Source organism: Malania oleifera, chromosome 3 (assembly GCF_029873635.1).
Source record: "Malania oleifera isolate guangnan ecotype guangnan chromosome 3, ASM2987363v1, whole genome shotgun sequence".
Classification (NCBI taxonomy): domain Eukaryota; kingdom Viridiplantae; phylum Streptophyta; class Magnoliopsida; order Santalales; family Ximeniaceae; genus Malania; species Malania oleifera.
In genome coordinates, this window is record NC_080419.1 from 106221584 (window position 1) to 106239017 (window position 17434).

Genomic DNA, 17434 nt, shown 5'->3' on the forward strand with positions numbered 1-17434 from the left:
TTGTCGCTGATCTTTGATCTTTCAAACTTCTTTGAGCTTTCATTATAGATCATTTATTTGATATACCATGTTCCTTGATCCTTGTGAGTTTTCAAGATATGTCATTTGAGGTCTAAGCTTCATTTGATTAGAACGTTGACATGAACTTTTGGAATTTGTCCCTTTTATCATCTGAAATCCTTTCTGCCTTCATTAATTGAAATAGCACTACTTTGAAGCATATTAGTTAGCCTTACTTTGTTATCATCAAAATCAAGAGTCGTAAGCTTAGCTAGGCCAACATCCTCATCCAATTTTGTTTTTCCCAATCCAACACAACTTGTCTCCATCAAACTTGATGAGACAAACTATCTTGCATGGACTGCTCAATTTAAACCTATCCTCAAGAGTCACAATCTGCTTGGTTTTATTGATGGCTCTAACCTTTGTCCTACTATGTTTGTTGGAGATAATGCCGCCAAAAATGAGTTCGTGGATCTTGAATCACTTTCCTACTGTTGCGGTGATCCTTACTGGTACATCCTCTTCTACAATTCAAATTCCAATTTCTCTTCATTTTTCTTGTTCATCACCTATCCATCAGGTTGTCGCCATGTGACATGGAGGTCACGGGATTGAGGCATGGAAACAGCCTCTTGCAAAAATGCAAGTAAGGCTGCGTACTATGGACCCATTGTGGTCTGCCTCTTCCCCAGACCCCGCATACGCGGGAGCTTTGTGCATCGAGCTGCCCTTGTTTTTTTTTTTTTAATTATTATCACCTATCCATCAGGTAGACTTTTCCGCAGGTTCTCTCGTAACAACTATGCCTTCTGTGTCTGCTTCACATGTGTCACTCAAGCCACATGATCCACATGTTTCATCTGCCTTATCTCATATTCAAATTTCAACCATGATGCCTCCAACTTCGTCCCATCAAGATATCCCTGTCCAACGTGTTGTTACCCGCTCACACACTGGGCATTCTAGACCTCGCCAATTTCCTGACTTTGTGACCTACTATTCCCCGCGTCATCCACTTCAATTATTTCATACGGTTGCCATCCCTACTGAGCCTAAAACTTTCACACAGGAAGTCTCTAAACCGGAATGGCGTGCAACTATGGAATTTGACTTCAAGGCATTATTGGACAATGGTACATTGTCACTCTGTCCATGACCTTCTTCTCATCATGTTGTCTGCAACAAATGGGTGTACAAGATCAAGCAGAAACCTGATGGTTCTATTGATCATTACAAGGCTAGGTTGGTTGCCAAAGGATTTGATCAGAGGTCTAGCATTGACTATTTTGAGACTTTTAGCCCGGTTATTAAACCGACAACTATTCGCATTATTCTTGCTTTGGCCGGACAATTTCATTAGACTACACAGCAACTAGATGTCTCCAATGCTTTTCTTAAAGGGTACCTTGATGAAGAAGTTTATATGGAGCAACCATAGGGGTTTATTTGTGTTGAGCATCCTGACATCACTCTCTTTATGTCCTTAAACAGGCACCACGAGCTTGGTACACTGGTCTCTCACAGGCACTTTTTGATCTTGGTTTCTTCGGTTCGCATGTTGACTACTCTTCACTTTTCACAGAGATAAATTGCACATTTTTATACCAGTTTATGTTGATGATATCATTGTCACTGGCAATGATGATTCTACAATTTTCTCTGTTATTTCGCACTTGAAGTTTGAGTTTGTGATGAAGGATTTGGGTGATTTGAGCTATTTTTTGGGGATAGAGGCTACGCGTGATGTTACTGATTTGCATTTACGTCAATCTAAGTATATTTCCAATTTACTTGATCGTGCAAATATGGTTGGTGCTCGGCCTTACAAGGCTCCCTGTTTTTGTGGTTCGAAAATGTCTAAATTTGATGGCGATTTATTGGCCGATCCCTCTGAATACCACCATATTGTCAGGGCCCTACAGTATGTTACCATTACCCGTCCTGATATTGCGTATTTAGTCAACCAGTTATGTCAACATATGCAAGCTCCCACTAGCACCCATTGGACTTCGGCTAAGAGAGTCTTTTGTTACTCTAAGCATACTACCGATTTTGGCCTTCATTATAGACCAAGCACTATTGCCTTACATGCCTTTTTCTAATGCAGACTGGGCGGGTAATCCAGATGATAGGCGTTTCTATTGGATATGTCATCTATCTTGGGTAGTGTTTGGTTTCTTGGTCTTCTAAGAAACAACCTGTTTTTTCTAGATCCAGCACTGAAGTAGAGTATCGGAGCTTTGGCCTTAACAACAACCGAAGTATATTGGATCCGTATTCTTTTGTGAGAATTGCTTATTTTTCTCCCCCCCCCCCCCCCCCCCCAACGCTAATCTCAGTGCTATGTCTTTGGCCTCTAATCCTATTTTCCATGCTTGAAACAAGCATATTGAACTTGATTATCATTTTATTAGAGAGAAGGTGGTTAACAAAGATGTGGTTGTCCGTTATGTTAATACCTACAATCAAGTTGCTGATATCTTCACCAAAGGCCACACTACTGATCGGTTTTGTATTTTGTGTGACAAATTGCTAGTCTGTTCCTTTCCCTCCAATTTGAGGGAGGGTGTTGAGGATATCAAGAATATCAATCTTCTTGTTTAGGATTGATATCCTCGATATCCTTAACAAATCCTCTTGTTTGAATATTTGTTGATATCCGATATCTTGTTTGTTGATGCTTAGGATCTTCTTGTTTGGGATTGATATTCTTGATATCCTTAACATCTCTCTCTCTCTCTCTCTCTCTCTCTCTCTCTCTCTCTCTCTCATTTGAAGGGGGTCAAGGAGGCCATAGCTTTATTTATTTTTCAAAGAGCAAGAACCAAGAAGAGGAGGGCTGTTAGAAAATATGAAGTCATGATGGGGGATATGGAGATCATTGTAATGAGCACAATGGGAATGCCTTTGTTTTTTTCTTTTGTTTGGGAAGAGAAAATTTTTTTTTGGGGGGGGGCGGGTGGGAAGGAAACTTCAAGAAGTATGATTTGTGGGCCTTACTTCAAGGCAAGGCACTGTAGGTGCAACACAGCTTGGCTTTTGTAGCATTTTCTATGGTCCGCTGTCCATAGATATGTGCTCTCAGTCCCTGCCCCACACACACAGGCAGAGTTGAGTGTTTGTTGGTTGCTTTTCTTGGGGGTTGGGTTATGCATATCTACTAATAAGTTACAGAATTGCATTTGGGTTGCTTTCCTATGTCTTTTTCCTTTTAAATGTTGGAAAGAAAGTTGGAAAGTGATGCAGGACAGCATCATCAATTCACGCCAACATATAATTTGGGAGAGGTAGAGGAGATGAGAAGGGAAGAAAAAGAAGGAAGAGAGAAGAAAGGAGATTCAAGGGGGAAGTAATGTTTACTTTCAATTCAAATTCATCAACAAACACCCTTCTACATGGCTTCACACACTATTTTGAGAAAGCCAACAACACAAGAAATTTCACATATACCCCAAAAGCTACATGAAACTACAAACACACCCTTAAAATTCACAAATATTACAAACAAATGCCCAAAACACATAATCCTGCTACTAACAAACTAAACGCACATAATAAACGACTAAAATTAACTAAGTACATTTGGGTTTAGACCCAATAATCAAATTGACCCTCTTCTTTGACATTCATCTCCGAATTGGGTTGAAATGATCCATCCTAATGCCCACTTGTTGTCCTACATTAGAAGAGTAACATGATTTAGTGATGCAGTGTGTATGGTGCAAGTAGCCTGTGGATTGTCAGATTAGAAATCTGACAGATTAGGATTTCACAACACAATGAGAGATCCTCCTGCTCAGAAACGCAGTATTGGAGGGCATGGAAGGTGCCATTGGGTGAATCCTCAATCCACACTTCAAGATCTTGGGAAAAATCTTGCAATTGATAAGAAAATGGCAAGGGAAAATTATGTATTGCTTCTTTATTATTTGGACTAAAGTACGGACAAGTACATTAATACTTGTATTTATGTGCCTGCGATAATGACTATTACTGACTGTAGGTGGTTTGACTTCTCTAGACTCAAAAGATTTCATTCATAACTTCACTAGGATCATCATTATTCATGAATGAACTTTGTAAATAATAAATTTGGACCTGGGAAATGATACAATTCACTAGACCATAATATTTACATCAAGATATTATATTTATTGCAACTAACAAGGGAAAGAGTGGATTGACTTCTAGGGAATATTAACTGATGCTCGACTGTTTCAGCACTGCATCACCCCCCCCCCCCCCTAGAAGAAACTCACCTCTGTGTGAGTTGCAATCATTAGGGACTGTTTAGTTTTGAAAAACAATTTTCACTTTCCATTTTAGTTTTCCAACATATTACAAAAAAGTAGCTAATTTTTCTTTTTTACAACATTTGTATGAAATAAATAAATGACAGTTTTGGCTCTATTTGCTTACGAAAATAGTTTTATTTTTTATTTCTAAATTTTCAAATAACTACAAAAATGCCACCTTATTTTTCCAATTTTCCAAATTTATATATATAATTTGGAAAACATTTTTTCATTATTTTTCTAGATTTCCAACTCTTTGCATAGATTCTGATCTTGAGCTTTAGTTGGTGTGGATTATGTATAAATTTTTTTTTAAATCCACACAAATCCAAATTCAAGTCCCAAAATCTATGATTCCAATTATTACCTTATATCAAATATGAAAAATTGGAAAACAAGTTGTCTTTTTTGTGATTATTTTAAAATTTAAAAATAAAATACAAAAAAGCATTTTGCACATTTAAATGAACTCTTTATTTTCTACCTTTCTAATACAAATTTTGAAAAATTAAAAAATAAGCTAAAATTGTTATAGTTCTTCGAAAAACTAAAAATTGGAAAATGGAAAATGATTTTCAAAACTAAATGGGCCCTTAAAGGTTTACACATCTTGGCATCACTCGACATAAGCTCCTGTTTGCTTATTGAGGAGTTCCCATGGTTGAGCTTTCCTTTTCAAATAGCTAGAAATTGAAAGTATCATTTTCTTTTCTTTGTTTTCCACTTTTCTTGCACTTCAGTTGACTTTGTTGCCACACTTTCTCATTTGTGGGTAACTGTACTGGACATTTTACCCACTAGGAGCTCGTCTTATTGACTGCAATTCACAGCCCAAGTTCTCACATTATCCTTTCCGAAGTCACTATGGTGATTTGCAGATTCTTTTAGCTTGTGTTTGCAGATTCACCTTGAGCTCATTGAAGATCTTGCACATTTCCAAACTTGGCCTCTGAATTTTATTTTTTATTTTTTTCACTCTTGAATCTTCTTGGTAGAAACAACTACTAAGTTTATTTCTTCTACAATTTTATGATGGTCAAAAGCCTTGTTGTGGAAGCCATTCATGGGAATAGAGTCAACATTAGTACTGCAACTTGCTTTTGTTGCAACACCACTTATATTTTTAGGATAAACAAATGTACCAAGATCATCATGTTGTTCTACTTGATTTGATTGAGGAAGTACATGGTAGCTCTATTAAGTCCTCATTTTTAATGACATGTTTATTTGTTTAATCAAAACTATGACTGGCATTTTATCTTCCTCATTTGTTAAACACACACACTTCATGATCTCTAGAACTAGCTCCTTGTCATGAGTACTCGTTTCCCTTTATTGGATCAAAGAATGTGGGATTACGGGTGTTCACCACTTCAAGCTTCAATTTTTCCACTTCAACAGCAAGCAGATTTTTTGCAACTACTGCTGTCAATACTAACTAACAAACTTTCTTAGACCCGTGTATCTTGCTGTAAAATAAGTCCTACGACCAGTTATCCTGCATCTAATATTTTCACAATCTATCCATTGATATTCTTTATAGAATTGCTACTGCTATATTACCCATTTTATCAACCAACATGTTCCTTCTAGTGCCAATAATTAAGGGGCCTTTTGGTATCTTTGTTAAAATTTGTGGAAGTGAAAACTGTAAAAACAAAAAGCTAAAAAAAAAAAAAAAAAAACCTAGCTGGTTTACATTCCCATAACTAAAGCAAATTTAAAAACTTAATTGAACCCATAATCATTTTCATCCTTGAATCAAACAACAATAAAAAAAAAAATGCATTGGAATAATAAAAATGTAAAAATAAAAATTACAAAATATTATAATAAAAGTAGAAAATAATCATAATTATTATTTTTTAATTGTTATATTTTTAAACTCAATTTTTAGAGCTCCAAGAACAATGCCCTTGATCGTGTGAATTGGCGGAAAAAGATTTATATAGCCAACCCCACCTAACGAGACTTAAGGTTTGCTGCTGCTGCTTAACCCCACCCCCCCAAAAAAAAAAAAAAAACTTTAGTATGTTTTTATTTTTTAATTATATTTTATATTCACATGGTCATTTTATTTTAATTTTAATTAAAATTTTTGTATAAAATGAATGATTTAATCAACAATCATCAATTTTGGAAATTAAAGTAATGGAGTATCAGTTTGCCGGTTGCCACATCAACTCCATAAAATTTGGTTCTCAGTTTTTGCAAAAGCAGACAGAAAACTAGTAGACAAATGTGTTGTCAAAACCTTCTTTTTTTCACTGTTTAGCAATGAAAACAGAAATGATCTCGACCAAGGCCTAAGGGTTTCCTTGACAGCCAGAGTAACTTATCTATGAAGCACAGGTGGGTAGCCATATTTAGTTGAGGCCTAAGGGTTTCCTTCACAGCCAGGATAACTTATCTGAACACAATACTAGCCGCAACTGGCTTGACTTCTCTCGACTCTAAATGCCTCATAAACTAACTTTGGAACTAGACTCATAGATAAACTTTTTGAATATTAAGCTTGGACTCGGGAAGTGACAAAATTGATAGATAATAATAGTGGCATGTAGATAACAATTATATGCTTCGCTGGTTCTGCACTGTATCATTTAGCAATAAAAGGAGCTGCTTGGATCTATGAAGTTAATTTTTTTGTTTAGCACGTAGTAAAGCATGTTCAGTCCTGATGGTTTAGCTTTGAAATGATGTAAGTACTAGGTTAAAGCCTGTTGTTAGGCTGGGCTTGGTTGTTTTTGAGCACAAGCATCCTCAATCCTGATGTTTTAGCTTTTATTTGAAGAAAATGGTAGGTTAAATCCTGTTGGCTGTTGGGGTGGACTTGGTTGATTTTGAGCACAAACCCAGCCCGAACTGATTCATTACCATCTCCATCCTTCACCCCATCTGACTACAAAAGAAAAACATATGTATGCATGCACGTGCACATGCAAATAAATAATAATGCCATCAACATCAATGACAATAATCTTGTGTTTGGGGTTTGGGGGATAAGGTTGCTAAAGGAATTATCACTATGCCGTTTTAACTAGCCAAAATTAGAAAAGTTCACCTAATATTTGAGAGCAATCAAAGTAGTTGTTACTCTCAAACTTCACATAATCAAAATATTATAGATGCCTTCTGTAGCAATAACCTTTTTATGGATCTTCTTTATGAGCAACCATATGAAATATCATTACCTAGCAAATCTTTGAATTTTAATTTGTTGAACTACAGGAAATTTAATTGCTTCATTTTTGTATGCTGTAGATTGTTACAAATTCAGGGCGTGCAAGTACATTAGCAGCTACTGATGCTGCTACCCCTACGTTGAGGCGCATAGAGAGAGCAGCTATAGCTGCTGCCACACCTATTACTTATCATTCCAGGTATTTAGTACTTTCTCAATTCATGTTACCACAATATTGATTACAACTATTAATGTGTAGAACTAATGCATTTATTCTTTCCTGTCTGTTTCTTTGTTTGCATTCCTGCATTTGGATGTACTTGTATATTTCAGGGAGCTTTTACTCCTGATACATGAACACCTACAAGCATCTGGTTTAGCCACAAGTGCTGCTACACTGCTAAAAGAGGCCCAGATGGCGCCTTTGCCATCCTTGGCAGCTCCATTATCTCTTGCTCACCAGGCTTCTGCACAAGAAAACTCACCAGTACAACTTCAGTGGCCATTTGGTCGTACTCCTTGTGGTTTTCTCTCTGACAAATCAAAGGTAGCTACAAGGGATGAAGATTTTGGATCAATGAAGTGTGATTCGGCTGTGTCCTCTTCAAAGAAGAAGCCTCTTGTTTTCTCATCTAGTCTCAGTTTTCAGTCTAGAAACCAATCTCAACCCCATGATCCCCCCACACCAGTTGGAAGTACTTCAAACAAGTTTTCTGCATCTGCTGGCTTGCCAGAAACTCCATCAGTAACCACATCGAAATCTAATTTGGATATGGAGTCCCTATGTAAGACACCTATCCTATTGCCAATGAAACGGAAGTTGATGGAATCGAAGGATGGTGTTTTGGCCTCATCAAAGAAGCGACTCAATACTGGGGAACATGGATTTCGGTCTCCGGTATACCCTACTCCCATTACTGCACGTAAAAGTGGTCTATCATCTGATGCAATTGGATTTTCTATGCCAGCGTCTTCTCTTAGAGAGCCATGTGGACGATCAGTGCCATGTATTGCACTAACTGATAGTTTGGATGATAACCAATACGGACACTCTCATGTGGGTCAGATGACACCCACCTTCCTACTAGGGCTTCCAAATGACCCACATTCCAGCAACACAGAGCGGTTAACCTTGGACTCTCTCGTTGTTCAGTATTTGAAACACCAGCATCGCCAGTGCCCGGCTCCTATAACCACGTTACCACCACTTTCTCTCTTGCATCCACATATTTGTCCTGAACCAAGACGAAGCCTTGATGCGCCGTTAAACGTAACAGCCCGACTTAGCACGCGTGAGTTCAGAAGCTTGTGTGGTGGGATGCATGGATATCGTAGGGATCGCCAATTTGTCTACAGCAGATTCAAGCCATGGCGAACTTGTCGGGATGATGGTGCCCTTTTGACTTGTCTGACATTTCTTGGGAACTCATCCCATGTTGCATCTGGCTGCCACTCTGGAGAGCTGAAAATTTTTGATTCCAACAGTAACAATGTCCTGGAGAGCTGCACGAGCCACCAGTCTCCATTAACACTTGTCCAGTCGTATCTCTTTGGTGAGACCCAGTTAGTGCTTTCTTCTAGCTCCCATGATGTGCGATTATGGGATGCATCTTCAGTTTCAGATGGACCCAGTCATTCATTTGACTGGTGCAAGTCTGCAAAATTTAGCAATTCTGGGACTACATTTGCAGCTCTATCAGCAGACCAATCTCGTCGGGAAATTCTCTTGTATGATGTTCAGACCTGTAATTTGGAATTGAAATTGACAGACACATCTTCAGTTTATTCAGTACTAGGGCGGGGACATGCATATTCCCATGTGCACTTCAGTCCTTCAGACACAATGCTGCTTTGGAATGGGGTATTATGGGATCGGCGTGGCTCTGGTCCTGTTCATCGCTTTGATCAATTTACAGATTATGGGGGTGGCGGATTTCATCCTGCTGGGAATGAGGTATGCAGAACCCTACCATTGTAATTGGTTAGTGTTTGCTGATACTCTAAATCTATTTTATTTTTTTTTTTAATGACCTGGAACTCTTACCTGGGCAAGCCATTTGGACCCACCCAGGTGGGCATCAAACCTGGGGGATGAAAACATTGCCATCCACCTATTGATGCATCCCTGGTAAATCACCACACAACTCACAAGTGGGGACTGTTGAAATTGTTTCAACCAGATATTGGGATAGCCTGTTGAACTCTTGCAAAATCAATAAATTTATCAATTTCCATTGAATAATTGCACCATAAATACGACTTAAAATCATCATTTGAGTGTGGCTGCCCACAGATACGGTGCTGACCTTTGCTCCTGGCCCAGGCCAGAGGCCTAGGTTTGACTTCTCACTTCACAGCATAGAGCCCCCTCTGTCCTCAGGCCCCCTTCCCCCTGTCGAGCTTACCAAAAATTTAGTAGTAGTATTAATAATAATAATAATAATAATAATGTCTCAATATACAACTTTACGATAAACCAGGATATTATAATCACCACAAAAAACTATATGAACTGGGTTTCAAGGCTGAAGCTGAGTTTTACTCTAGTCTTAAAACCTTTTTTTTCCCTTCCTCATGTCCTCCCTTTTTTGGTTTATTTTTTTCTCCTGTTTTTTCGTTGGTTGTGAATGACGCAAGTGATGTGATGTTTGAAAACAAATCAGCTGTACCCAATTTTCTTTTCTGGTGATTTTCCATTCTATTCAAATGCAAGCATGCTAACATTATTACCATAAGAAATGCATGCTAAGATAATTTTCTTGTATATTTGTACAAGCTTACTTAAAAAAGCCTTAAAAAGATTCTTAGAGTTTTCCTTAATTTTTCCTTGTTGAAATGATACATATCTGTTTTTCAAACAGGTGATTATAAACTCTGAGGTCTGGGATCTTCGAAAGTTCAGGTTGCTTCGAAGTGTACCTTCCTTGGACCAAACTGCTATAACATTTAATGCTCGTGGAGATGTTATTTATGCCATTTTGAGGAGAAATCTTGAGGATATTACCTCTGCAGTTCATACCCGTCGTGTCAAACATTCACTCTTTGCTGCTTTCCGCACGGTGGATGCTGTCAACTACTCTGATATTGCCACTATTCCTGTCGATCGCTGTGTTCTTGATTTTGCAACTGAACCAACCGATTCCTTTGTTGGGTTGGTTACAATGGATGATCAGGAGGAAATGTTTTCTTCAGCCAGAGTTTATGAAATTGGTCGGCGGAGGCCAACTGATGATGACTCTGATCCTGATGATGCTGAGAGTGAGGAAGAGGATGATGATGATGAAGATGTTGATGGAGATCAAATGCTAGGCCCCGACTTTGATGGGGATGGTGAAAGTGATGCTGATGATATGAGCAATGACGAAGACAGTGTAAGCGACCTTGAAGATGATGATGATGAAGATGATGGGGACTTCATGATGGATGTAGGAGGTGGGACATTGGTGATTGAAACAGAGAGTGATGAGGACGATAATGATAGCCAAGTGGCTGAATCTTTTAGTAGCGGTGATGAAGAGGATTTTGCTGGCAATGGTTATGGCTTCTAAACGTCCGCAACATTTTCTTTATGGTCAGATTTCCCGGTGATGTAATTATTGTTTATGGGTTTTTGGTTATTTTTAGTGAGGGAGGGAGAGGGAGAGGGAGAGGTTAAAATTCATGTCCGCATGTTAGGCTATACATTGCTTGAATCCTTTTTTTCCCTCCCTACATCATAATCAATGTCATGCCATTCCTGAATTGTTGTACAATCTAGAGTAATGTCAGTCTCTCAACCCAGTTTCAAAATTTTATGGAAACTCTAGCAATTTTCTGCATAAATACCCTTAATTGAAATTAGATATGCCGATTAACGCTGGGTAGCCAAGTGTGAAGCGGATAACTACTGAAAGCATCTAAGTAGTAAGCCCATCCCAAGTGAGTGCTCTCTTATTTCGACTTTTCCAAAGCCTCCGGTAGCACAGCTGATACAGTAAAGGGAGATTGATTTTTTTTCATTCCCGAGGAAGTGCATATCTTACCCAGATTTTTGAACTGGGAGTCACTGAGAAAATTGCTTGCCAATGGAAGCATCATTTCAGGGTTTTTGTTTCATCTGTTCACAGCCTGTTAATAATGAAATGCTTTAGATGGTTCTTTTTCCTTCCCCACCCGTGCATGCAGCTACTGAGTATATTCATCAACCAATTAGTCTTCAAAAAAGCATCAGATTTGACTTTCTGCAAACTTGAAAAGAATATAATATCAATTACATTAAATTTTATTCAAATACAAACTTAAGATCAAAATGTAGACTCATAAATACATAGATTTTTCACATTTTTTTTCTGAGATTTTTTTTTTTTCAAAAATTTTTATCAGAGCTTTTTTGGCTGTACCATATTAAAGACCGAATGCAAAATTCAGTGAATAAAATTTTCGGGAGTTTTCATATCCATTAATCAAGTAACATGCAGCTCTGTACAATACAGTTGCTATGTAACCTGAACTATGTATTTTGACAAATCCGAGTTACACAAGATCAGAAGCAAGGGATCCCTTCAAATTACCGTACAATTTATAAAAGTTGCCAATGAAACAACAGGAAGGGAGAATGAGCTCAACTGACAAAAGAGAAGCTGATTCACGCAAAAATCAGCTCAACACCCCCCACCAAAAAAAAACTCAAAGTTCAATATTCAAGATCAGATTGAAGGCATACTAATTCAATTACTATGCCAACATTGAACAGAGCATCAATACCACCTAATGAGTCAAGGATCAAAGAATGTTCTGTAATTCTATATATCATCAGAGAAATTAGGCAGGGGTCGAGGTCTTTGTGGATAAAGATGCTGCTCCGCTGGTCATCACAGTCGCAAGTGAACTTGAAGGCTGCTGCTGGGAGGAAGAAGCAACAACTCCTTTATCCCCGATTTGGGCTGAGGCTGATGGCTCCGATCGAGCAGAGACAGCATTCCTGCGCCACTGTAGATGAGAACTAGAATATGGCCTCTTGGAAGCAGCCTTTCTGTTGATGTGAGAAACTTGTGCTTGCGGCTTTCCAGCAAGCTCAGCTGGTGCTGATGTTGCAGCAGCCTCTGATTTCCTTACAATCTACAAACAAGAGGACCTATCAAATTAAATCTCAGGCACAAATTATAACCCCAGGGCATGGCCCTTCCAACAGCACAAAATAAGACTGTAGAACGGTAGCTGGGAAAAGGGGAGGTAAGAGGAGGCACATGGATAAACATCATAAAAGAGTTATTTCATTTCAACACCTAGTCTAACAATCATTATTACAGTGTGCAATATCCCCAATCAAGCTGCAGTGACAATTTCCCCATTTGCTCTTATTTATGACAATTTGGCACCATCAATTCCATGACAAAAAATTAAAGCACTCCAGAAAAGCTAAAAAACTGTTTCAAGTGACAATTTCTATTCCCATTTTGATTAAATTGAACTAAGACGCCAAACCTAAGCAAAGTAACATCCAAAATCATAGCATGTGAGTCCCCTAATTCACTAGAACAAGAAATGCATAAAAAATAATGAAAATTCTATTCTAGCACACAATATACCAAATCACTAAAATTAAACAATAAAGCTAAGCACAACATAGGGAGGTTCTACTTGTGAATAATAATTGAAATTAATAGAGACACAATAATACTTAGAATTAAACCACGTAGGGCAAAATAGATTAATATAACGTTAAAAGATGAATCAAGGAATGACTATATTCGCAGTAACTTATGTATATCACTTGTAGAAGTAAGGGACGGGCATGAGGCATTTGCAGCATAGGCCAAATAGTTCAATGGTTAGGAAGAGGAAGCTAGTTACTGTTGTGGCGGTATAAGGAGTAGGGGAAGGCTTGGTGTGTTGTTTAAATATAAATCTCAAAAACACAATAGGCAATTGATAGTGGGTTTGCATTTAAGATAAATCCTGAAGTTGTCATCCTTTTTTAATAGGAAATCAGATGCTTAGTAGATCAAAGGCCTCCATGAAGAGGCAACCAAAATGACCAATGGAATTACATGCACATTAACAAAAAAAAATTTATGCTTTCATCATTCAACCAATTAAGGTAAAATAATCAATTTTCTAAAAATAATAACATAGAGAAATATCGATTGTGGATTATGGGATTACACTGGGAATAATATTCCTAGTTGCCTCCCAACTGCATATTTGGAATGGATCTTAGTCATTTATACTTCCAACCTAGGAAGTGTTAGGAATATACGAACAAATTCCCGAAACTTGTGAGAAACAAATAGAGAAAGAATAACGCCAAAGAAAAAATTCAATCACACGCACAAGACAATATTTACATGGTTCGACAATTTTGCCTACGTCCACGGAGTTGCAGGGATTTCAATATTATCCAAAAGAAAGCACAGAGAGTGTGGCGATACAATTCTCTCGCTCTCGCTCTCTCTCGCGGATACAACAACTCAAAAACCTAATCACCCGAAAGCACCCTTTTTATATGTTGCGCCTAGGGTTCCGTTCTGAATGGGCTCAAAAACCTCACGGCCCAAGCCTTCGCTCCATGGACTAAGCCTTAGGATAGAAATCTCTAATTAAACGGAGGTCGGGTCGTCATCCAAATTAAGACACAACTAGGCTCCACAAAAGCCCAACAGGAAGCATGGACAATAACATACGACAGACACAACATGAAGTTCACACAACGATACGGCAATTTGAAAGAGAGAGAGAGAGAGAGAAAAAACCTATGATACCTAGATACGATAGGGCTGCAAAACTTCCAAAAAAAAAAAAAGATAGGGCTTGAAAACATCAATCAATTGAAAATATATATATATATATATATATATATATATAAATCTAGGCTTATTTAGTATTAGTTTTTTCCATTCTGAATATAAAATATTTCAGTAAAATAAATTAAAGATGAAATATAAAGTATCATTATCAAAAAAAGTTCACTAGTATATTTCATGCGCATGCATCGACTGTGTTCACAGTTCATAATTTCACATTAACATTCATGAGTACAATCAAATTCATAATAACACAAATCCAAATAACAAACCCAAAAAACACAGTTCCAACAACAAAAAGTATGAAACACTAGAAAGATTGGAAATGTCCCAAAAGTGTCCTAAAGGTGCCCATGAGCGTCTTGAACATGTCTTTTAAAGAAAAATGAATGAAGTTATTTTCTAACATGTATCAGATTTGTGTGTCATCACATCAGTGGAGTTCCATGTCAGATGCCAATACTTGAGGGGTTTTGGAGTGCTGATGCTTCGAACTTTTCAATGAAGGAGAAGATCACTAATTCATTCAAACACAATCATGCATATTGTAAATCAACAAAATCTTCAAGCATGTTATTCCATTTATCCAATAATTAAATTCATCATTCAAATCAAACATGATGAATATTGGAAATAAATTTCCAAGGCATGCTCCTATCCACTGCACCAATATTTTAAAAGGCGAATGTGCAAGGCAAGGCATTTTAACGCCTAAGAGGCGATGCGTAAGCATTAAGGTGTTCGGGGGTAAGCCTTTTGAGAATTTGTTTTTAAGATAAAAATGCATTAAATAAATTATATATATTTAAAATAAAGTAAAAATTAAGAAAATGACAAATATAATGTAAAAAATAAAAACTAGATATACTTTGCAAACTACTTGTTGTCCATTCAAAAATTGCTAACTTGAATACATGACATAAATCATGACAAGAGATAGCTATATCATTACAAAGTTCAAACTATTTTCATGATGTAAGATATAACTCTCAGTTATTTTGGAAAGGTCGAGGTTCAAGAGTATTAGAAATAAACTCATATTATGACACTCCTTTTATACAAACATGTAGTTAAAATTTTCTAACCAATTCTAACTTGAAAATCACATACCCAAAATGCGCAAGCCTCAACTAAAAAGGTGCGCAAAAGGCGTGCTTTTTGTAAAAATGCGTAAGCCTCAGCATGTAATGCATTAGCCTTTTTAAAATTTGGTATTTTAGATTGAGCCTCAAGGCGTTTGAGGCATGCCTTTCCTTGAGGCTAGCCTCAAGGCGAGCCTTTTAAAACATTGCACTGCACAATTAAAATTAAACAATGAAACTTGCAAACCCTAAAGTAGATACAATGAAGCCTTAGAACCTCATGAAAAACCCTTCTTGCTTCTCTCCCAACTCTTTTCACTATTCAATCTAGTAGTCTAACCCTTGCAGCAGTTTTCGATTGAATCAAATTGGCACCCTAGGACACGATTTATATACAAAAGAGGTATTCCAGGTTGGGGTTTAAGGAATCCTAGAGTTAAAAGGTCCAACAAGCACGGACAATGCCACAGAAAATCATGTAAGAATTTTGTTATGGATTGAAAAAAGAACTTTATTTATAGAGGAAAGAATATGGAAGGACAAGAATCCACTTGAAAAAACTATATATATATATATATATAGAGAGAGAGAGAGAAAAAAGAACTTTATTTATAGAGGAAAGAATATGCAAGGACAAGAATCCTCTGGAAAAAACAATATATATATATATATATATATATTTATTTATAAGAAATAAAAAAGAAAAAAAAATAAGAATGATCAAGCTAGCAATGCCAGCCAATCATGCTGTAGATAAGAGAAACCAGAGTACTCCCACAACATCCAAAAGAGAAGGCCTAAGGTGATGAGGAAAGACTTAGAGGTCATTTGGTATCACTGTCAAAAATTACGAAAATGAAAACCAGAAACAAAAGCTAAAAACCAGAAACAAAGATTAAAAATCAGAAACCAGCAGCCTGCTTGGTTAATATTGAAAAGTTAAAACAAATTAAAAGCTCAATTAAAAAATGCTCATTTTCGTCTTTAAATCAAATAATATTATAAAAAAATGATTAAAATAATAAAATTGTAAAGTAATATAAATTAAAAAAATACTATAATAAAAATAAAGAATTATTATAATAATTTTATTTAATTGTTATATTTTTAAAATTTATTTTTCAATAAAAATCTTATTGTACATGACAATAGAAAAATAGTTAAAATATTTTGTAATTGGCTTTTATGATTTTTAATTTTTAAAAAAATTTATGCATATTTTATAATTATTTTATTTAATTGTTATATTTCAAAAAATTTACTTTTCAATAACAATCTTATTGTACATGATAATTGAAAAATAATAAAAAATATTTTTTATTTTTTAAAAAATTTGTGTATATTTTCATTTAATTAAATTTAAATTCATATGATTAACTTATTTTAATTTTAATATAAAATGAATGATTTAATCTAAAAAACTATTTATGGATATTAAAATTTATGGCTACATGATGCCAAAACATCTAAAAACCATAAATTTTGATTTTCAATTTTTTCGTAAACAGTTGAAAACTGACAAAAGAAACAGAAAACCAGCAACATAAACAAACACATCCTTATAATCTGTTTCTTCACTGTGCCGAAATAGAAATAGAAACAAAAAAGCAATGATACCAAACAAACCCTTAATTGTGTTCCATATGAAATTAGCAGGCAGAAATGATGTGGAAAATGCAAGCACTTCTCTCAAGCCAAATTAACCATGAAATAGAAATAACTGCACACCTTTAACATTCTTGCATCCTCTTTCACTCTAAATATCTGTATGTGCTGTCAGCTAAACATTCTCCAATGTGTAAGAACAAAAACACCCAATATACGAAAAAGTTTATTCCATAAGCTCCAGGCAGTAGAACAATGAAGGAACAGATCAACAAACAACTCAACACTGTTAATGCATCACAAAAACATGAGGAGACAAAGCCTTGTGTGATCTTCTAGTCTGCAACAAATTGTTAGTGTCAAACTCTATTAAGAATAGCCAATCCACACAAAGGCTTTAACCAGGGGGGGACCTTAGCTTTCCACAAAAATTAGCCAACGACAAGGGATTTGAGAAGTGAATCAAAGAAGAACAAAAAGATT

The 17434-nt window shown here is 36.5% G+C and overlaps 2 protein-coding genes across 6 annotated transcripts in view; one reads left to right on the top strand and one right to left on the bottom strand.

Annotated features, from left to right (window-relative positions):
• Positions 1–11271, top strand: part of LOC131151622 (DDB1- and CUL4-associated factor homolog 1) — a 48919-nt gene extending 37648 nt beyond the window's left edge. The window contains exons 12-14 of the mRNA XM_058102890.1: positions 7563–7681; positions 7816–9436; positions 10344–11271. Of these exons, the coding sequence (XP_057958873.1) occupies positions 7563–7681; positions 7816–9436; positions 10344–11030 (2427 nt within the window). The 3' untranslated portion in view covers positions 11031–11271. The remainder of the gene's footprint in view (positions 1–7562; positions 7682–7815; positions 9437–10343) is intronic.
• Positions 11272–11889: 618 nt separating this feature from the next.
• Positions 11890–17434, bottom strand: part of LOC131151623 (uncharacterized) — a 29155-nt gene continuing 23610 nt past the window's right edge. For all 5 annotated transcript variants that reach the window (XM_058102891.1, XM_058102895.1, XM_058102894.1 and 2 more), the window contains exon 11: positions 11890–12579. In XM_058102891.1, the coding sequence (XP_057958874.1) occupies positions 12283–12579 (297 nt within the window). In that variant the 3' untranslated portion in view covers positions 11890–12282. The remainder of the gene's footprint in view (positions 12580–17434) is intronic.